Source organism: Molossus molossus, unplaced genomic scaffold (genome assembly GCF_014108415.1).
Source record: "Molossus molossus isolate mMolMol1 unplaced genomic scaffold, mMolMol1.p scaffold_m16_p_7, whole genome shotgun sequence".
Taxonomy (NCBI): Eukaryota; Metazoa; Chordata; class Mammalia; order Chiroptera; family Molossidae; genus Molossus; species Molossus molossus.
Genome location: NW_023425401.1, coordinates 9,751,228 through 9,774,845, shown reverse-complemented (window position 1 = coordinate 9,774,845; position 23,618 = coordinate 9,751,228). Strand labels below are relative to the sequence as shown.

At 44.2% G+C, this 23,618-nt stretch overlaps 1 protein-coding gene across 1 annotated transcript in view; it reads right to left on the bottom strand.

Moving 5' to 3' along the window:
• PDE1C (phosphodiesterase 1C) overlaps positions 1–23,618 on the bottom strand; it is a 393,209-nt gene that overhangs the window by 304,024 nt on the left and 65,567 nt on the right. Inside the window, exon 3 of the mRNA XM_036246613.1 lies at positions 10,322–10,493. Within this exon, the coding sequence (XP_036102506.1) occupies positions 10,322–10,493 (172 nt within the window). The remainder of the gene's footprint in view (positions 1–10,321; positions 10,494–23,618) is intronic.

The following is a 23,618-nucleotide window of genomic DNA, read 5'->3' as shown; positions in this document are numbered from 1 at the left end:
CTACTTTATACTTTCATTTCTCTCCATTTATTTTATTTTCACAATAATTCTGAAACAGGTAGTATTGATCTCATCGCATAAACTATCAAACTGACAGTATGAATTCTATTCAGGATTTTTAAAAATTTTACCATCTATCAAATGTTCTACAAGGGAAGTATATTGTTTTTATGACAACATTTTGAAAGGCATGCAGGAGAGAGGACCGGTGACTGAGAAACTGAGGCAGCATCTCCAAGTCAGTCCACCCAGACCGGGGTGGAAGTGTGTGAGCCATAGAAAGAGAGTGAAAACAGCCAGCGCTCACGGGCTCCTGAAAACAGCCAGCGCTCACGGGCTCCTGAAAACAGCCAGCGCTCACGGGCTCCTGAAAACAGCCAGCGCTCACGGGCTCCTGAAAACAGCCCTGTTTCACATTCCCAAAGGAGGCATGCGATTTGTTTACGTTCTGTTGAACTGGCTTTTGGAGAAAGACAACATAAGGGACATTTGGTGACACTTCAGTTATCCTAAATGGCGTGGACATATGGCATCTCACGGCGGGAGAGCTCATTCTGTGCTGGCTGCAGAACTCCAGACACTCAGTCCAGATAAGTACCGGAAGGGAGCAAAGCCTGTCCCGGGTAATGTGGTCGGAGAGGCCAGGATGGTCGTTAGAAATGGCACCCTGAGGCAGCAGCAGCCAGCCAGGGAGTGTGGGTGTGGGAGGAGGGAGGGAAGGAAGGGGCGGCCGGAGGGGAGCCTGTGGGGCCGGCCGAGCACTGGTTCTCGGGCCGCTGGCCTCAGCACAACCATGGAAGCTTTTAAAACACGAGCTGCCCGGGCCGGCCCCAGGGATGCTGCTTCAATCGCTCATGAGGATACTGTGCAGCCTGGGTTAAGAACCACTGAAATCCAAGTAGATAATAAATCTGAAGAGAACAGAGACCACTGAGTGTCATAAAATGCAAGGTTTTCAACCAAGAGAAGCTGAAATTACAGCATGAGGGGGAATGCACTTGTGGTTGCTGGTGACACCATCGGCACTGTTCAACGTGTTAGGAAGAAAAACATTTAGAATGAGAAACACATAATTTAATCAATATAATTCAGCCCCCTTCATACACCCTTTTCTAATTCTAAGTCCGGACCAATATCAGAGAATGAAAATGATGAGCAGATCAAAGGTTTGAACCCATAATCCTAGTCTGCCATTTGATTGACACTTCCCTGCTCCTGACGTGGCAGAGCGCATGAGTCATGCCCTGGGCAGTCTACAGTGTGCCCGCCTCCCGGTCCTGGAGCCCATCACCTGAGCCAGAACCATCACTCTCCCGAGTGGGGACCAGCCTGTCACAGCTCTTGTTCAAATAACAATTCTTCCCCAGCGTGGCTGACCTCCAGGGTCTGGAGGTCATCCATCCCAGCAAAGGTACTTCTGGCTGCATTGACAGTAATCAGTAAGTGGGGGACCGCTAGGTTACAGTCACAGGGCTGTCTATTCGATAACCTTTGCTGCTACTTCTCCAGGCACCGTAGGTGTTCGGACCCACGTTGTTGTCCAGCTACGTTGTTCCATCTCTGCCGCGGCCCCGGAAACCTTTATGTTGATGCTCTTTGTGTTGGGGACCGAGGCATGGAAATACCAGCCCTGATTCTGTAACTTAGTGGACAAATATGCAGTCTTCTTTCTGCTTCCCCAAAGATTTCCAAGAGCTCCAGAGAGCTCAGCGGTGGGATAAGACTAAACCATGCTCCCATGGTAAACGAGGCCCAAGCACTTGGGTCCCGGGTTGACTTTCCCAGCACAGCCTCCCTGGCACGGGCCCTGGACGCAAATCCAGCAGTTCCTTCAACACGCCGTGTATTCCTGCCTCCCGACCCTGGCCCACACTCCATGGCCCAGGGGGTCTGTTCCACGGTTACGACATGTGCCAGTCAACATATCCATGGTCTAGGTGAGGTCCGGGGGGTGGGGCATGGGCCGGTCCAGTTCAATCCGTGTAACTCCAGTGCCGGGCACAGGACGTGACGGCAGCATGTTCGTTTAAGTCGGAAGGGAGATCTGGTTTTTCAAAGATTCTAATAAGAAGGAAACTGCTCCTTTCCTGTTAGCAAGGGCAGAGCCCCTGCCCTAATGTTGGAAGTGGGAACAAACATTTCTATGGAGTAAAACACGGGGTCACATTTCCATGAATCCCACTGCAGAGGACAGGGACCAATCACCCATCAAGGGCTATCCAGATTTGCATTATCACAGGGCACAGTTTTAAAGGGTTTTGATTTATTTTTAAGTAGAGTACCTTAATTTAACTGCAAATATAAGTGCACTAAAATTATTTATCACTAAAAGTTTATAAGGGAAAACATGTGGTGCTTTTGAGCTATTTCCCAGTGTAGGGCTGAGGTCAAGGCAATCTGGACCTTGACCTCAGCCACCATGGTGCCTTCACCCAAGACCCAGAGCTTGGGAGAAGGAGGCCATGTTGCAGAAGTGGGAAGCCAGAGAGGGCCAGCTTTTCTGACTTGGGGGACTCTAGGGAGAAGGGAAACTGGGGAGCAGGGACGAGACTTGTGTGTCCTCTCTCTCCCTAGAGGGACATGTACCCACAAATGGGAGGGTCCACATCCAAGTAGACTCAGTGGCCAGCCGATTTAGGCAGGAGCCTGGGTTTCAGCTTTCTCAACTTAGCTCTTGGGTTCTGTGTGGTCTGGATGGGCCTCAGATGTTCCCACAAGCTCCGGGGCCAAGCTCAGAAGTCACCTGGGATTGTGACTGGGGAGTTGACCAATGAGGCTGACAAGGCTGCTAAGTCGCCAAGGGCTACAGGCTAATCCAGAACCATATGAGACTTCACACAGACCTCAAGGGGACCCAAGCCCTGCGGAGGGGGTGGGGGTTGCCAGGTCATCCTTCACTTAGAGAAAACCTCAGGGACTCTCTGCACATGTCCGGTCTCCACGTGGCCTCGGGCAGATGGTCCTCTGTCATCAGGAAGCCTGGGGGTTGGTCCACAGGACACGGGGGGAGAGTCAGATGGGGTTCCCAGCCCTCCTCCCCCACCTGACAGTGTGGAAGCTCCCGCTCCTCCCTGTAGACAAAGCCCTTAACCTGTTACATGTGCTGCTAAGAGTTATTCTGAGGGGTGTACACCGAGGGTTTGAAAAGCATGCATGGAAATTTACTTATAAAGAAAAGCCTAAATGTGTCCCTTATGGGAAGGCAAAACTGCAATAGACACTCCTCTGAGCTTTAAAAAAGAAACCTCAGAATTAATTCTTTCATTTGTCCCTTAGCAAACTTGAGAGAGACTCTGCTGATCGGATTAGCGCAGACTACAGGGGGAAATATCAACTCCAGGAGGACACACTGAGTCAGGGAAATAGGTGTCCCCAAAGTTCCCAGTGGGTGACCAGTATACAGTGATAAAGAAAGATGTGTGACCAGACTTCCCATGAGCTAATTGGGAATTTTAACCTATGACTCATCCCGGGGTGGGGTCCGAAACTGCAGGGGACACCACCCCACGCCACACCATACCATCAGCCAGATTGCACATTTCCTGAAAGTAATCAAGTCAGAAACTGGCTTCTTGGCAGCAGCCCCTGATGGAAAAATGACTGCCAAGCACCAAAATGAGGATGAGTTCAATGATTTAATTCTGCGTGGAAAACACAATCCATTAAATGGGATCTGACAAGGCCTTAATCTCATCCGTAGCCGAGGGTGTTGGCTCCGTGCAACCCTGCTCCCTGCAACATATTCTTAGTAAGCTATGTATAGAACCAGGAATGCTTTTGCCAAAGCCCAAATAAGTCCATTCGACGTGGGAAGAGCAGCTCATTGAGCCCCCAGCGATTCTCTAGGGAGGGAGTGAGCTCTTCTCCAAATGCAAAATCATCGAAACCTGGCAACTCACCCTGGGTTGGGAGTCACACAATTCAGGGGAAGTAACCGAGGTGGCCGATGCCCTCAGTGCCTTCAGAATTCCCGCTGCCGTCCAAGGAGGTCAGGCCAGAGACCAGCGTTGCTCATGAAGCCCCAGAGGGCTGATTTTCGCAGCCTGGGGCTCACTGCACAACCCGGTCACAGAAGGGGGCGGGGATCAGTCCACTTGCCCACCTAACCCTAGCAACAGTCCCCAAGGCCTGTGTTGCTATTTCACTGTCTCCATGTGTAAAACGAGGAACTTGGGACTCAAAACCATGCCACAAATCATAGTTCAGAGGAGTGTTTGCAAACTCATACCTGTGGTATTCCAAAGCCCACGCCTCTTGGCTCAGAGGATGGTCCTCAGATCATCACATTCCGTGGGAGCTTGTTAGAAATGCAGATTCACAGGCTGCAAGGCAGACCTAATGAATCCAGATCTACATTTAATAGGACCCCCCCCCCAGAAAATTTTTTAGACATAAAGTTTGAGAAGCACTGCCTTAAAGGGTTCCTATCCAAAAGGGGCAGGTGCATTACAAGGTTTAGACTAGAGAAGGGATTTAGTATAACAGCACAGGGTCAGTCTCATAGGAGAAGCATCAAACTGTGTGTGTGTGTGTGTGTGTGTGTGTGTGCACGCGCATCTTCAAATTGCACACCCCGATTAGTAGCATCGATCCCAGTACATCTTATTTCACCAACAACAAAGCCAGAAGCCTAAAAGCCAAGGTGAGCATAGTGGAGAGGGCGTAGCTTTGGAGTCAGGTGGACTGGGTGAAAATTTCCAGCTCTGCCACCTTCTGGGTGACTTGGAGTAAGTTGCTTGATCTTTCTGAGCCTCGGTTTCCTGACCTGTACAAGTGGGGTACCATTACTCACCTTGCCAGGGTTTGGGAAGATTAAATAAGCAAGTGAATGTACAGTTCCTGGGCAAAGCAGATGCTCGATAAACATTGGTTTCCTTGACATTCAGTGCAGTCTGGCCAGGTCTCACCTTTGCAAAGGTACAAGCTAGAGGCTCTCAGCAGCCAGCTCTTTCCTGCTCTCTCGGGTCCTCTAGTGGCCGGTACTGAGATCCTCGTCACTGATCACTGGCTGGGTTTATCAGTCTTCCCTAAGCTCCATGTTCAGGTTACTTTCTTCTCTTTTAAGAAAACCCTGAGCCAAACAGCAAGTTCAAAGGGACAAGTCATGAGGAACAAAGAAAACAGACATCTAGGGTGCAGTTCCCAGGAGAGTTCACTTTCTAGACACTGGAGCCTTTTCATTTAATTACGGTCCCACTTCTTTTCAAAAGTCTTGGGTTTTGAAAGCAGAGGTTTGGTGAGCCTCAGAGTCCACAGTGCCTGGACTGGAGCCACAAACCCCAAGTCTGATCCCATTTCTCTGTGGGTACACAGTCAAAGGCAGGCGAGGCTTGGGTGGGTGCTAAGCAGAAATACAAAATTAGTACTTACCGGGCACATTCTGGGTGTCAAATACAGAGCCTGTCTCTTTCACATAAACTATTATCTGCTTTACATCCTCCCAACAACCCTGAGAAGTGGGCATCTTTGTCCCTATTTCGCAGATGAAAAAACTGAGGCCAAATTAGATAAGTGCCCTGCTCAAAGTAACATAGCAAAATATTGTAGCGCTCAAAGGGATATTAAATATCATCTAGTCCAGTGGTTCTCCACGTGTGGCCCCTGGACCAGCAGGAGCAGCAGCAGCTGAAGCTTGTCCGAAAGGCACATCGTAGGACACCACCCAGACCTGGAGGTGAGCCCAACAATCTGTAGCCCTCCGGGTAATTGTGATGCAACAAATTTGAGAATCACTGTTTGAGCTCAGCGCTCAGGTGTGACAGTTAAGGAAACAGAGGTTCGCAGAGGTGGAGCAACCTGCCGGTGCTAACAGGACTGAGAGGAAGTCCAGTTCAGCCACTTTCAGAGTCGAATTTTCCTACCTGGGTAGTTTGAAATGGCCCCTTCACGAGGAGTAAAGACTAACGTCCGCAGCACAACACAGCACAAAACTCTGTTCCTTTCCAGCAATATCAGCTGAGATTTGAAGCAAGACAAGAATAAGGAGACCCTTCCCTCCAAGTGCTGAACTGTCTGCTTCAAGACACGGGACATCTGCCTCATCATCACTGCCCAGAAAAGGGGACCCGAGGGGACAGTGTCAGGGACCATGTCAGAGTGGAGATGGCATTTGCACACCCCTCAGCTATGAACTTACAAGCTTTGGGGGGTAAAGGTGGTGCCTCTGATTTTCTAAAATCCTTATTTCTAAACCTATACACCAGGTTCTCGCTGTCTGCCACGCCCTCGGCACGATAGCTACCCAACACAGACGGTGCTGGGCACCGGCGGCACTTTGGTTGGGAAAGGAGTTGTCTTAAAGCTGCATTTGTACCAAAAGCATGAGTTTGTAGGTGACATATTTATTTGGGATGGAATTCCATTGCAGATTAAGTAGGACCTAAAGCTCACACAAGGTAGCCCTTGCTTCTGCCACGGGTGACCACCAAGTTACAAGCAATTGTCCATATTGATTTGTGTTGGGATTCGATCTGAACTATGGGCTCTACTTTGGGGGTCCAGTACCCATCATTGTCATTACTGTTGTGACAGGAAGCCGGGGGGAGACGGAAACATACAAACTTATAAAATGTTTAAAAAACACCTACCACCTGTAAATTTATAAACACTTCCTACCTTTGGAAATAGGGAACAGAATTTACATTCAGGGCGACTGTCCCTTTAATAGAAGGAACTATTTGAATGAAAACACTATGTAAATATAAAATAAGTACCCACACTTGGTCCTGGGAGTGGTTTGCATATAATTATGTCTACATACTTGCAAAGAGCTAGGGAAAAATGGCTGGGGAAAGTGAAGTGAAGCCTTTAGGTCCTTTCTTCTGAGGATCAGTGTTGTTAGAAATGTCTGAGGTGGCAGTGCTAAGGCCAGGTGTCAGGAAAGGACAAGAGCCGCCAGCAGGAGGAGACGAGGAGGTCTGGACTGGTAGCTTCATGGAGGTCAGAAAGTCCACCTTCCACATAAGACCCCATTTCCCTGCCAGGTGGCAGGGGGCAGAGCAGGATAAGGGCTGACTTTTTTTAATTGACTTTATTGGCGTGACATTGGTTAATACAATTATACAGGCTTCAGGTATACAGTTCTACACACATCATCTGTATATTGTACTGTGTGTTTAGCACCTCAAGTCAGGTCTCCCTCCACCACCATTCATGGTACTGTATGTAGAGAACCCTAAGGATTCCACCTGAAACCTACTAGGACTGGTAAATAAATTCAGTAAAGTAGCAGGATACAAAATAAATATCCAGAAATCAATTACATTTTTATACACCAATAATGAACTATTAGAAAGGGAAACTAAGGAAATGGATCCCATTTACAACTGCTTCAAAAATAAAAAGTCTTAGGACTACATTTAACCAAGGATGCAAAAGACCTGTACTCAGAAAATTATAAGACACTGAAGAAGATACAAATAAGTGGAAGCATATACCATGTTCATGGATAGGAAGAGTTAACATCTTAAAATGTCCATACTACCCAAAGCAATATATAGATTCAATGCAATTCCTATCAAGATACCAATGGTGTATTTCACAGAACTAGAACAAATATTCCAAAAATTTATATGGAATCATAAAAAGACCCTGAACAGCCTCGGCAATCTTGAGGAAGAAGAACAAAGTAGGAAAAATCCTACTACCTGATATCAAACTATACTATGAGGCCACAGTACTCAAAACAGTGTGGTACTAGTATAAAAACAGACATAAGGATCAAAGGCTGACTCTTAAACCACTGACAGTAAGCCCGGGGCTCCTTGGAAACAGTTAGGGAGAAAAACCCCAAGAAAAGACTGGACTTCCCGATATTTTGGCACATTGGGCTTGTTGTCATGGCAACTTGGATCTTATTTAATAATAAAGCTGATTTTGTGGTCCCAGATCGCAAATACCCTTTGAATGTGAACAAGAAGAAAGAAAAGGGAGTAACCAATACTATTACTCATCTTGCACTGCTCAGTGGTAACAACCCTACAGAGAAGTGATAGGGATAACGTCAGTTCATGAGAACCATGAGCTCCTCCCCAGCAAACAAGACCCTCCAGAACTGAGAAGGGCAGGATACCACTCGTCACATGCCTTAGATCCCTTAATGGTACATGGGAGTGTGTGTAAATGTGTTTCTCTCTCTCTCACACACACACACACACACACACACACACACACCATGGTGGCCGAAAGGCTCTAAATTCAGAGTCAGAAAATAGCCCAAATCCTCAGCCTCTCACAGGGGCTGAGAGCACTAATCTGTGAGGCACCCCAAGGTTTACAGATATAGGGTTACCACTCACCATTCTTCCTAGATTTTCCAGAGTCACTAACAGTGGGAATCATCAACTCTCAGGTTTTTTCCTGAGTGGTATATTCCTATCCTGAGTGATATATTTCTATCAGCATTATTTAAAATCCAGCTACAACTCATTCCTTTCTTTTCCATCCAAAAGGCATATAGAAAACAAGCGGTGTTATAACAAGGGTAACCTTGACTCTGCTCTAATTTATTTCTTGAGAAGTAAACCTTTCCCGCATGTTGGTACTTTTCTTATAATAATTTGCATATAATAATCTCACCACTGAGATTATTGACTACCACAGTTAGGGACAACTGCATTAAAGAATATCTACCCTCTAACATTGCCTTTGAAATCAACTACTGTCTATGGAAGAAAGAATGGCTCCAGAATACCACAGCTGTATTAAGAAATTTAATAAGAGAATAATCAATGCCAACGAATTGCTAGCTTCAGTGGCCAAAGGGTTGGCATTTTTATACATGTTGTGTCTGTCCTGCTGCACCAAGTGTTGCAAGGAACCAGATGCAAGACCTGACCTTAACACTTATGATTGACTCTATTTCTGAAGCCAAGACATTGACACACAATACAACCAGCAGATCAAACAAAGCCCATGGTCATCAGTACATTTTCTCTACTAAAGCGCACCGAGGAAGTGCAAACAGAAGGGATCATGGCGATGATGGTAAGGGAGCTGGGCTGGCAGACAAGATGTCCTTTTCATGAGAGTAGCTCTTTAGCTGCTCGTTGAAGGAAACGATGAGCCTGGTCTGGGACAGAAAGAGTAGCTACAAGAAGACTGTACGTGAAAAGGTCGACTCCACCAGGTGCTCCAAGACGAGCACACAAGACCCAGAATGCCATCCCTCCCCCACCTTCATCACAGTGAATCGCGTAGAACCAAAGGGTTACAGACTACTTCTCTCTCCTTCAGTGGCTTTTATTGTGTTTCAAACCTCACGACGTAGTAACCAAACCCATACAAGGAATAATAAAAGCATTTGCCTTGCAGTTCTTGTTCTGCCACTGCATCAGCCGCACTATATAAAGAAACCCAAACCCCTATTCATCACTCCTTCTCAGAACTCATCTGTAATTCACCCTCCACAAATAACCTTCACACGGTGAAGTGGCTTTTACTGAGCGATTGCACACATCACCTGGATGCAAAGGAGAGCACATTTTTCAAAGACACTTCATGAACTCCAAGGGTATTCTGCACTGTTCAGGGGGAGAAAAGCGAGCTTTCTACGTTCTCCTAGCCTTGTGGAGAGTACGAAAGCATTATCTAATGAAAGAAGTAAAACTTGGGTAACAGGGAGAAAGGACAGGAGGAAGGCAGGCTGGGTGTGCATTTCAAAAGTGTATTTCCAAAGTGGGCTTGAAAGACCCATTCGGAAACAAGAAATCACTTTTACACACCTCCTCCGCACCCAGATTGGTTTTTATCTAATACGGTGAGAAAGTAAGGGTCAGAGTCATGGTGAAAGAGGAGTACAAGTCAGAAAATACAAGAGGCCTCTGCAGGAAGATTCGAGAACATACGAAAAACAAGAACAGAGTCAACAGCCGCTTGGAAACCACGCGAGAGGATCCTCTCAGGAGGCAGTGGCTCTCACATCTCTGACAGTTCAAGGCTCCCCGGGCACGGGGCTGAATTAATCTCCACCACGCGCTTTTCCTCCACGTTCTAATCTCCATGCGTCATCCTCCTTTGAAGCAAAAGACTCATTAATCCAATTCAAATTGCCAACATCAGTAAATCCTTTGCCTCGGCATTTAAATGCCAATGCCAATTAAGTCCCGACAGCAACTCAGCTGCTGATACGATCTTCACTGCATTCGGGAAACCCAGCCAGAAGCCCAGCTCACGTTCATTCCAACCCTCCTTCATCACTGCTAATTTTACTGGGCGGAAAGAAATGAAGGAATTGCTGGCCACGCTGACGAAGCGTTCAACCGGATTGAAATAACTCCACGAGCAAGTAAGAACGAACGGACTGAGCTGCAGTCCACCAAACCTGAAGGATGTCTTCACGAAGGCTTCTGGGCTGTCGAGCTGAGGCAACTCATCCGCGAGGATTTCCTCCGGCGGGCGGGGGTCGTGGACAATGGTTGGCCGTGGCTTCTCCTTGACGTTCCCTGTGAGCCCGTCAATGAGAGAGTTCCACAGGCAATTCTGTGACTTAGACCCTAAGCGTGAGGGGAGAAAAGAGGTGCAGGTGAATGACCCACCAAGCCATGTCCTGACTTGCCCAGCTCAGGAGTTTCAAAAGCAGAGCCGGGAAATTTACATATTTCTCATGATCACCACCAACATCAGAGGGCTCCATCAGGCAACTTATGGAGTAAAAAGTAATTTTTTTAATTTATATACAGAAAATAGGCCAACACTGAATATTCTGACTTATAGCTAGTATAATGGATATTATATATTCTGTCTGATTTCGGTGGTGATCAACTGCATCTCGTGATAGAGCTGTGGGTATTTACTTATATATTTATTTAGCAACTGGAAAGTATGCAAAACTATTATATTAGAGAACAGTAAGGATGTTCAGACACAAGTCTCTCCTATGAATTTAGCTTGCCTGAAGAGAGCCCCACCCTGAAGATAACCCCACCTCTAAGATCCAGAACTCACTATAGGCGGGTTCATTATTCTGGAAGATCAAAACCCAGGGAATTATGTTGACTATTTGCCGATATCCTACCCTACAGACACTTCAAACACATAAAATGAATGTGAAAGGCAGACATAAAATGGATATGATGTCACAGAACAGGGCTTGGTCAGCCAGGTAATCAAGGTCCATATCAACAGTGATAAGTTACACTGATATTATGCACCTTTTTTTTGTTTGTTTGTTCAGATAGAGTGGGAGAGAGAGAGAGAGGAAGAGAGAGAGAGAGAAACATCGATGTGAAAGGGACACATCGAGTGGCTGCCACCCGCATGACCAACCAGGGCCGGGGACAAACTGCAACCAAGGTACGTGCCCTTAGCGGGAACCGAACCTGGCTCTCTCTGGACCACAGGCCAATGCTCTAACCGCTGAGCCAAACCGGCCAGGGCTGATATTATGCACCTTTGATATGATATGATAAAATTGTCACTTCTCCTCTGCAGTCTCCCTCCCAAAACACATAACTGCAATGTATTAAGTATGTTTCTATCTTCTGTGAACTTGATGCTTTGACGTCTGCCATACAGGCACATCGCAGACATGCGTTGTCTGGACCACCTAATAATACTCCTGAGTCCCCGTACACTGGCCTCGTGACTCCCTTGTCTCCCAGCTCCTCTGTGCCCTCAGTTCTTCAGGGACAGTCCTCTTCCCAGGGACATGCTTTTCAAATACAAACTAATCAAACCACAGTCCACACTCCCAACACCTCCCTTACTCAGCTCTCACACTCCAGGCCACTGTCCACCTGCTCCAGTCACCCCAGGGCGGGTACCACACAACAAGGACAGCCCCTGTGCTTTGGAGCCACTGAAATCATTCAAACTAGCCAACCCTAAGCCTGGTCACTCTGCCTTGCCTAATCCTTCCTGCAGAAACCACAGTAAAGGCTCTTTCCCCTAATTCCCCATTCCCAGCCTCATAACCGACCCCAGAGGTTCTCTATTGCCTCCATGGTGTGACATGGAACTCCTCTTTTGGGATCTATGGCTATTACCAAACTATCTTTTCAAAGGAAGTCATCCCCTGACATGTTGGCATGACCATCCCTAAGTAATAGGTTTCTATTCAAACACCCAGTCTAGTCACGGGGAAAACATCAGACAAGCCCCAGCCGAGGGACATTCTGCAAAACACCCAACCAGTACTCCTCAAAACTGTCAAAGAACAAGGAAAGTCTAAAAACTGTCACAGCTTAGAGGAGCCTGAGAAGACAGTGGGGTCCTGAACCTTAGAAACAACATTAGGTAAAAAACTAGGAAAATTTAAATAAAGTGTATACTTCAGTTTATCATAATGCATCAGTATGGTTCATTAACTAGGTTTGGGGTACATGGGAACTCTTTGCCCTGTCTTGGCAAATTTTCAGTAAATCTAATACTATTCTAAAATTAAAAGTTAAAAAGTGGGGGATAAATGGCGATGGAAGGAGACTTGATTGGGATGGTGGACATCTACACAGTATAATATACAGATAATATGTTATAGACTTGTACAGCTGAAACCTGTATAATTCTATTAACCAATGTCACCCCAATAAATCCAACTAAAAATTTAAAATTAAATTGTTATTATAAAATATAAATTGCTAATATAAAATGCAAATATATAAAATAGTCAATAAAATAAATAAGTAAACAGTTATCATAAAAGAAGCATAGAGCACATTTACCTTTCAAGCAGAGCATCACCACTACCGTTTCCCCACCATCACTGATTGTGCCGTTTGTGCTCTTCCCAGAGGAAAGAAAGCCTTCATCTTCGCATAGGAATACTGTCGGGGCGCCAAGCCATGCACCCCCAGAGGTATGTCCACCCCCCAGCCATGCAGAGGGAGCCCCTTTTTCTAAGTCACACGCAGACTCTCGTGCACTAGGAGAAGTGCGTGGAGGGGTAAGGAGCGGTGTCCGCCAATGGGCATGCACGTGACGGGCGTGTGGAGAACAGACGTGTATGAACATGGAATGCCTCCCCACAACCCTAACCAGCTACCTGCAGCTCACAGCAGAAGAAATCAGCCTGATGTGAGATATGTAAATATCTACTTATTACATTCTTAGGCCTTTGTTTGTTTGTAGCCAAATACATTCTAAAATGCTACATGGATGCTCATCACAAAATATAATGGTGTTCCCCCTATCCAAATGGTACCATCTATAAATCACTAGGAATTGATGTTTTAATAAATCCTCTAATTGTCTTGTGAAAGGCATAATTACACTGCATACTTCTCCCATGTTAAAATTATTAATTTATTAAATGCGAACAGCTAAAATACACCATAATTTGTATAAGCTATTTGGCATTTCTTAGCGTTTTTTAATATTCTGGGAAACTCACAAGATGGAAATAGCCTACGTCTCTCTTGACCTTTGAAAGTCCAAAGAACAACTACTCTCATGGGATGGTCTGTGGTCTGATTTTTGGTTTGTTTCCTTTTGTTTTTTAACTGCAAGGGGTGGGGGAGAGTCTTTGCTCAAGAAAATGTTGGAAACCAGCAATATAGTTACCCCTATTCCACCTGGGAGGTGTGCATGAGCCTAGAACCGGGGTGACCAGCTAGGAGGCAGATCTGCCACGAGACAGTGAGAGAAAGGGGTGTTTTTAGAAGATAAGCAAGTGGACTCAATCAGACATGGTAACTGACTGGGTGAGAGTATACAGAAGAGAGAAGTGTCAAAATGGCTTAAGGCAGCTGGTTTGACTCAGCAGTTAGAGCATCGGCCCTCGGACCAAAGAGTCCTGGGTTCGATTGTGGCCACTGTGGTTCATCTCCAGCCCTGGGTGGGGTCCTGCAGGAGACAACCAATCGATGTGTCTCCCTCACATTGATTGCTCTCTCTCTCTCTCCTTCCCACTCTATCTGAAAACTAACTGAAAAGTATCCTCCAGTGAAGATTTTTTTAAAAAGAAAGAAAGAAGGGAAATGCTGGGGGCAGAGCAGCCTGTGGGCCCACAGTTGAACCCTGTTCTGAAAAGCTGCATTTCAAGATAGGAAATATAGACGAAGATCATTTCCATATTCGTGACATGCAGATGATGCATACATGATTCAACTGAGAAAACTGTATTTCAGTAAATGCTCCTATCCTGACTAACAAAAATTTTCTTCGCATGATAAAGTGAAAAAATTACCCTTCTCACCAAACCCAAATTATAATAAGAAAACGAATATAATAATAAATGTCTTACTACATGATGTTTTTAATTTCTAAAACAAAAGAAAGAAAGACAAGTGTAAAGGAATTTCAGTAGTAGACATCTGGAAATCACTGGCCATGCCTGGTAGGTCCCATTAATACAGGCAGGGAGAGAGACACCTTTTCCCGAGTGTTGAGAAGGGCCTTACAGATGCCCAGATGTAATTTTTCATGTTATCCCTCAGGTATCTGAGCCTCTGTCCATTTTATTTTTCTCTAATAATAAATATTTTTTAAAGGGCTATTAAAATCCCAGCCCTGACCTAGCATATTCCACCTGGTTATCTGATTTGATAAAAGTTGTAATTAAGTAGAACGTGGGCTCAAGCCGCAAGGGTCTAATTATAACAGCTCACTAGTGCCGTCTCACCTATTATCTGGACCTAAGGCACAGACTCCAGAGAGATCCAGGAAGCTGGTGTGACATGGACATCGTGAGCATTTTACTAATTTCTGTTTTAATCTCTTTCAGAAGATAAATTTTTGACAACAGTCTGCTTTAGGTGAACAATACCATACAAAATGAAAAAGACTTAAGAATATTGGACATGCCTGGGGGGTGAGTTCCCTGATACGTGCCAACTATCCACAGGATGGAACTTGGGTTTGCGCTCCCAATACTCGAGCACAGCGATGGGTACTTCGGAGCCCTGTGCTGGATCCCTGCCCCCGGGCAGCTTTGGAAAGGCAGCAGAAAACCGCAAAGCACCTACTGGCTGGTTCACACGAGAGCCAGTCTTTGGGAAAACAACCGCTTTCTCCTCCCCATCTCCTCCATTAACATCGTCAACAAAATGGTTCAAGATTTCGAAATGGGCCAGAAAGTTTAATGGGTATGTTGTCTAGTCACCCATTTTGGTTATCTCCACATTTCATGAACTTGGAGCCCTTTTACAGTTATGTCAAGTGGAGAGAGCTGATAGGAATGCAAGTGATTCTTGGTTCTAGAAATGGAAATTGTGTTCCCTGGAAAGTGGTTCATCACTGGCCTGTAGACACTGATGAGTGTTGCTGGTTTACAGCTACCAAGCAAATTCCCTTCAGCATCCCTGATGGACTTGTATATTTCAAGACTTTGAAATGGGCCAAAAAGTTTAGTGGGTTCTCCTTCAAACCAGTTGTAACATCTTACTGGTTTCTTCATCAATTAATGAGTTAAATAAGATCTTTGATACATACTCACTTTGTATTTGTATGAATTTTTTAAAATTATCCTTTAACAATGTCGAAGTCCTCATCCTGCCCACAACCAACATTTGCTGCATCCCCTGGAGAAATTCTCCTGTAATTAGCCGAACCTAGTGGCATTACGTAATGCCCTTCTTTATCCTGATACCTCTCCTCACTTTGAAGTCGGCTCTGTTTGAAAGTAATGTAGCTGCTCTGGCTTTCTGTTGACTATTTCTCTCCATCAATTTGCTTCTAACCCATATGAGTTTTTATCTTTAAAGTTTCTTTTATGTAACTACAGGTGGGTCTGGTTTTCTGATCCACTCTCACAATCTCTGTCTTTTCATCGATGCATTTAGACCATTAACATTCGAAAAATTACCGATATAATTGGATTAATCTCTACCATAGTCATTGTTGTTTTCTATTCGTTGCCCTTGTTTTTATTTCCTATTTTTGTGTTCCTCTGTTTTTTGCCTTTTGTGGTTTTAATTAAGCATCTGTATGACTCCATTTTTTCTTTTTCTTAGCATACTGGTTATAATTCTTTTTTTTTTTCAGGTGCTTTCCCTAGAGTTCACAGTAAACATTTACAGTATACATTCACAATATACATTCACAGCTAGTCCAAGGCCACTTTCAAGTAACACAGTAGCACTTCACAGGTAGTGTGGCTACCTTATAATAACAAAATAACCCTAATTCATCCCTCCCATCCCTGTGACATTGTTGTCCGAGATCTTCAGAGGATCTGTGAGTGATGCTCAGAATCGTCCTCCGAGGACGGGCAGAGGGAGCATTTATCTGCAGACTCGGATCCCTCAAACCAGAGTAACCCTCAGGGTATTCATTCCCTGGCCCTACTGGATCTGTGATGAATGACTGTGGGGCAATTGCTACATCAGCAGAGCAACCCCAGGACAGAAATCAAGAGAAAACAGTCCAACTAGAGCTTTTAAAAATGGGCCATGAGGATGTGAAGCTGGGCTCAAAGGGCACCCAATATATAGAGTTCCCACATTGTTGTTGTGTCCTAGAAAACACAACCAAAATCCCACCTGCTACTCGGTCCTGCCTTAGGAGGTTCACGCCGGCCCTGCTGTGGCCCAGCCCAACTCAGCCTGGTGGCAGCCTTCTGAGCATGCTCCTCTCAGCTCCCAGAGAGGGAAAGACTCTTCCCCTGAGTCTTCACCACCGTGGGCCGAGCATCCTCCAGGGACACTGGAATGGTCTGCTCGGACAAAATGAAGAATAAAAACTTCCCCTGCTTCGATTTATTTTAAGCTGATTTCGAAAGCATGAAATGCTTCTGACTAAATAGAAGCAAAAACAGGGACACAGACAGAGTCACACAGGTCTCTCTCAATAACATTCAAAAGCCCATGAGGGAGACCGTAGATAAACTACGCCTTCCGGTACCAAAAATAGCATGGCTCAGGTGCGGGAGGTGAGCCGCTCCATCCCGCCCACTCCCCTCCCGCCACCCAGCTCTCCTCCTTCCTTCGACTTCCTCCGGACTCCCATTCACAGCCGAATACATCCCCCTTCCTGTTATCTCCCCTGTCCCTGCCATAAATCCTCTCCCAGGTCTTCACAAAGACAACCTTGTGTGGACCCCAAGCCTTTCGGATTGATTACAGATCTTCCCAAATCGTAAACTCCGAGAGCAGCATCCATCCCACTGAGCTTAGCGAGAGAACAGAGCTGAGATTCAGATGCAACGCACATTTTGTTCCGCGCTGGCTATGTGCCGGGCATTGTCACGAGGCCTTCACCTGTGTTACCTTACCTCACCGTAAATCAACAATTTGAAGTAAGTATTATGGAAACATTATTGGGCACTAGGACACCAAGTCTCCAAGAGATCAGATAAACTAGATCATAGAGTTAGAAAACAAGAAATGGCTTTGTCCCAAGATTCTCATTCTCCTGACCCAGGGCTCAGGGTGATACATCGCACTATTTGTACTTTATTCATGAGCAAATAAACATACTCTTGGTGTAGATCAAGCAGAATGTCTTGCATTTTTTATGAAACAGACAGCCTTTTACATAAGTAATAAGATACACCCAGTTTGCTACTAGGGAGAACCTTGACTTTGCTTAGTCCTCTTGTGTGAAAGCAGTTTGCAGCTTCTTTAAAGTAGGAAGCTCAGGTCCGGCTGCTGGGGCTCAGTGGTGCATTGATCCATGTAAAAAGAGGTCGCCAGTTTTATTCCCGGTCAGGGTACATGCCCAGTCTGAGGGCCTGATCCCCAGTGGAGGGCGTGCAGGAGGTAGCCAGCCGATGTTCTCTCTCATCAATGTTTCTCTCTCTCTCTCTCTCTCTCCCTCTCCCTCTAAAATCAATGAAGAAAATATAATGAACAAAAAAATGCTGATGAACAAAACAGACCCAGAGACACAGAAACAAGTATGATTCAGACTGACAAACCTCAGAGGAGGGGGGGGGGATGAGATAAACCACAGAACGTATATGCATGTGTGCGTAAACCATGCACATAGACAACAATTCCGAGATGGGTGTGTGGGGGACAAGGAGGAGGGTGTCTGTGGGGAAAAAGGAAAAACATTTGTAACAAAAATAAATTAATTAATAAAAAAAATTTTTAAAGAAAAGAAAAGACTACCACACACACACAAAAATAAAAATAGGAGAAAAAACTTTTTTTAAAAGAAGGAAGTTTTCAGGGGGAGATGAATAATACATGGTGAGTTTCATGGGTTGAGAAAAGACAAGAGAGCAAGAAAATGAGATGAGAAAAATGTGAATCCAAAGTAACTACAGATTCATTGTGCAGTGTGCCTGGTGGTGGCACCTGATAAATGGCTGGCAGGAGGAGTCCAAGGTGAGGTGCTAATCCCATCTAAATCTGACAAGTGCTTCATCAACCCAGCTCCTGACGAAAAAGAATACACAGAGAGCACACTGGCAGAAGGCTGAGGAAGTGGACTCCTGCAAAGCCCAGAGAAAAGAAGAGACTTCATTCTCCTAAAAGGTTTTTTAAAAAATTCTTGGAAACCGTCAATGGTTCTCAAAATATCTGTGACATGGGTCTGTGGGTATTCACTCCTTCTGGGAGGATGAGGATCCTAAAACTCCCAGTGGGTATGAAAACTGGGCTGGGATAAAAGGTCAGGAATGAACCTAATAAAACCCGGATGAGGAGTTTTATGCTCACTAAAATAAAACCATGATGATAATAAAAAATGACGTATCAATAATGTTCTAATTATTTTTAAATCAATCACATAGCCCTATTCTGTTCTTTTTGATACACTAATTCTTGGTTTTAGAAACTTTTTTGAAATTGGAGGAGATAGAATTTCTGAGAAGATTTGAAAATTCAACTCGATTTCAGATATACACATCATGGGGGTGGGGAGGCTATTAAAATGCAAGAATACAACTCGATTTGTGATGACATATAAATTTTCAAATATGCTAGGGGTTTTTGTTTTACTTTGTTTTTCTGAGTTATCCTGTTAGATTAACCTGTTTGTTTTTTAAATAATTGGATCACATTATTCTGCTTATAACTTTATAACATCCGTTAATATCTGACAGTGTGTGACTATTCTTGACTATTCTTACTTGCTTACATCTCTAAGAAAAGTTTCATTAAAATCACTTTGTCAATTTCTAAAGGGAAATCTCCTTTTTGAATTTGTATTAAGATAGGATTGAACAAAGTATAACTAATTGTTTAATTTCTTTAGCAAAAGAATTTTCATCTTCGCAATATATCATGCTCTCATCCAGGTAGATGACTGGTCCTTTCTGTTTGAAACATCTGTTGTATTTATTAACCCAAATACCTTTTCCTCCATATCTATAGCAGCTCCTCTCACTTTATTTTGAGAACACCTTCTCTCCTGTTACTCATCCCTTGTGAATCTGATGGGCTTTCAGCTATGTTACCCTATGGCCCTGTTCTCAGTGATCAAGTCAAGGAGTAGGTATATAACCCAAACTTGGATAATCATAATTCTTCCCTGGTGTTTTTCATACTGAAACCAACAGGAAGAGCCCTTTCTTTCCTATCAGACTGTTACTGCTAGCAACCACGGCCCAATATCTGAAGGAGCCTGAGAAAATGTAACCAGTGCTCTAAGGAAAGCAGAAAAAAGAAGGAGTCCAGAGAGTAGCATGACCCTGGATCCAGTCCCTCATCTTCAGATAGACAACTCGTTTATGGGTCTGAGAATTACTACAGTGTCCTCCCAGCAAATCCCCTTTGAGCTTACGGTGGTTCGTATTGGGTTTCTGTCATCTGCCAACCAAAGGGCATCCCATGTATTCAAGAATTTTATTTCCTTTGGCCAAGTTTTCATTTTCTTATGTCCTGGAGATTATTAGTAAGTTTTTTTTATGAGCATTTTATGTGTTTGCCCCCTCTTGTTACTGGAGTCTAGTTTTTAAATTATATGTTCTAAATTGTCATTGTTGGAATAGAAGATAGCAATTCATTTAGTGTATTGACTAACAGTCTGTCTCTTTACTAAACTCTTACTTTTTTAAAGGATTTGCTTTTCTTGTTTTTCTTTTTCTAAACATGTACCATCTACAATAAATTTCCCTTCTCTTTTCTAATAGTTATGCCTCGTATTTCTGTTTCATGTCTTATTGCGTTGGCTAAAACTTCCAAAAGAACTCTAAGCCATCCTGGCAATAACAAGAAACCTTATCATTTTGTTTGCTTCACTTCATTTTTTTATTTATAAAATGTCTATGAAATTTTCTGTTTTAGCTATCTTATAAATTACCCTTTTATAATCTAGTTTCAGTGATTCTCTGTTCTAAGAAATAAAAAATTCAATAGCCACATTTTATGGCACAGCACAGCTCTACAGAATTTATTTATTTTACTACTTTTAAAATCCTCTTCAAGGATGTTTTTAGTGATTTTAGAGAGAGGAAGGGTAAGAGAGAGAAAAAGACATTGATGCAAGAGAAAAACATCAATCGGTTGTCTCCCACATGTGCCAACCAGGGATCAAACCCGCAACTGAGGTATGTGTCCTCACCTAGAATCCAACCCGCAACCTTTTGGTGTACGAGGAAGATGCTGCAACCAACTAAGCGACCAGACCAGGACCAGAATTTATTTTGATTCATGGTTCAACTGGCTGAAGCATATCCTTAAATAATTCTTTCAAAGAATGACATGTTGGTTAATGAAATACACATGAACAACTTAGGTACAGAGTTATTGGATTTACATTGAACTCTGAACATATCTTTTTTAATTATCTTCTGCTATTTATATGCTGTAAAGAGAATTAGGAACCAAGACGGATAGTTTTTTCTCTCCTTTGTGGACATTTTTCTTTATCTTTATATTTCAAAAATTTTGTCAGCATATATGTAATCATGGGCTATTTTTACTGATTTTTTTATTTGTTTTTCTGGAACACAATGAGCCTTTTCATTATGCAAACTCAGGCCTTACTTTCTTCTGTTCAGGCAAGCTGTCTTCAACTTTATCTTTGACTATTGTTCCATTTGTTTGGCTTTAGTCTCAGAATACGAATGATTCATTTATTTAGGCTGGTTCTTTCTTCTCTGACTTTTTATTATCTTTTCTTATCATGTTCATGTCTTTATTTTCATCTACAGTCTAAGACACTGTTTTGCAAGTTTGTCTTCCAGTCTTTAATTCATTTTTGTGTCATTTCTATATTCAGTGTAGATTTTAATTCCTACATTGTTTACTCACTTACTTTGCATTATTTCTCTTTGCATCTTAACTCAAAATCAAACTGTTTCTCTTCTTAACAGCTTTCTCCTTCTATCTCCTATGCGGCTATATCTCCTTGCTTCTTATAGAGAATGCAAAGTAGCATTTACATTTTTTCTTCTGGCTTCTATGTTAAATCATTTTTCAAAAGGCTACATTTCCACTACGTCTTTAGGATGGTGTTTCATTTTATATTTTATTCTCTTTATTGATTTGAGGTAGAGAGAGAGAAATCGATTTGTTGTTCCACTTATTTACGCATTCATTGGTCGATTCTTGTACGTGCCTTGACTGGGGATTAAACCTGCAACCTTGGCATATCGGGACAATGCTCTAACCAACTGAACTACCCAGACCAGGGCTTGGGGTTGTATTTTGGATTTAACCCCGTTTAACCACTCTGGAATGCAAGACAATCCATACAGAGCTTGCGTTCCAAAAGACAAGGTATGTAGGTCATTCTAGGTTTCACTCACTGTCTACTTGGGCTGCCAGATAAATTCAGCAGAAAGAACTAAGATTAAGACTGACATGTATACCCAAGCAGTTAGTTATCACAATAAGAAATGCATAACCCAAGCCTCAGGCACGAGCAGGAAGAATGGTGTCCAACCTGCTTCAGAGTGAAGCCTTGATCTGTCTTCCCCGACGGATGGGCACAGCCCCTGCATAATTTTCAAAGTCTATTTAGAAATTCATCTGGTGCAAGTGGATCACTATGTAGTGAGGCCATCAATTCCAAGAGGAAAGGTCTCGATTACTCTTTGTCATACATCAGAAGAATGAGTCTGTTCAGCAGAGTGATGATGTAGACAAGATTAAAAGGGGGCTGCTTTCAGGAACTTGAACAGCATTCACTTAGCATACTAATTAAAAAAGAAGCCTACCTATTAAGAGTGAAATCTACTTGACAAACACTTTGCTAATGGTGAGTGTAACTTAGGTGCTTGAGAGTTAGAAGATACCATTCCTTTCCGTTTCCCATAATGTAGACTTTCACTAATTCAGACACCACCTCCCCCATAATTAAGTGAACATTTTTCAACGCATAACTACCTTGAAGTATGCTAATGTCTGCAAAGCATGCACAACTCCAAGTCTCACCATCTGCTACATGATTCATTTGTAAATCTGCCTAGTATTCCTTTGGGAAGTTCCAGGACTGCTTTTCAACCTCATTATAAAAACTTGGTGGGGACGAATTCAGTGATCCAGTATGTATGAGAGAGCTCCGAGCGCTTGGAAGAAGGTGCCCTGTTCATCCTAGACAGGTCGCGATGGTTTGTGTGCTGTGATGAAAAATAAAAGTGTTTGAAAGCAATTGCTTAGAGGTTTGGAGTTTTAATCAAGAGTTCCAGAAAAAGTGAGGCTTTGGAGTAATATATCAGTCACGGAGAACTCTCTTTAATTTGGGCCCAAACGAACCCTTGCTGGTTATGAAATAAAGACAATGGGTCATCTGTTGGTGGCAGTTCCTTCAGGGAAAGAACTGTGACTTACTCATTTCTGAGGCTCTAGAAACCACATTAATGAATGTCTTATCCGTCTTTTCTTCCTGCCGTGTGCTTCAATTATATTATGCATGGGTTTATTCCGCGTCACATCTTGACCTCCCTTCCTCTCTTGCCCTACTGATTAGGGGAAGATAGGCCTGGAAACCAGGCAATTCTTTCATAGGTTCCAAGAATTGCCGCTGGGAACGTGAGATTTTCAACAGGGTCCTCAGGACTGTTCACAGCTTGGTCTGCAGGATGCTGCCCCCTAGAGGTGCACATGCCACAGCCTACAGACTGCATGTGTCCACCCTGGGCTTCACCTCAAGGCTGCGCCAAGGCACACCACGGCAGGAACCATTACAACCCTTAGTCTACTTGCCTAAGTGGGGAGGAGCATCTTCTTATGCCTAAGAGGGAACTGGCAATAACGGGCAAAGAATGAGGAGGAGAGCGGAGGGTCAAGGTGGTCTCTAAATAAGTACCGGTGTTGGGATGGGCGCAGGGCTGTTGAGAACAGAACTATGAATGTAAACAGTCCGCATGCAGTTGCATATTGGGGTCTCTCGTGTGGATCCTTAATCTTCAGTCAAGTTCTGCTTTGACCAACGGCCTCTGTTTTACCACCGGAACAGAGGGAGACAATGACCCCACAGCCTGGGGCGTTCTCTGGAGGGACTGAGCAGTCTGGCAGGTAACAGCTTGCGTCTGCCCTGGGCCCTGGCAGGTAATAGTAGGTGCTGGCTCAGCGCCATCCGCACCCAGGCTCACCCTCACTGCCCCTCTCTCTGCCCCTGCCCAACTTGGCCCACTTCTCCCAGCTCTCCCTCACACCCCGTACAAAGTACCAGGCAACCCCCCTTTGCTTTGTGATCCATCCACCCCGCCCTTCAGTGGGATAATGCGTTTGCAACACTATCTGGATTTTTTCCTCCCCAAGCCAAAGAGGCCAGATTTGGCTCCATTTTCTTACTGATACCATTGTTTTCTTTTCAACCACCACTGGTCTCAGGGGAGAAATTATTCT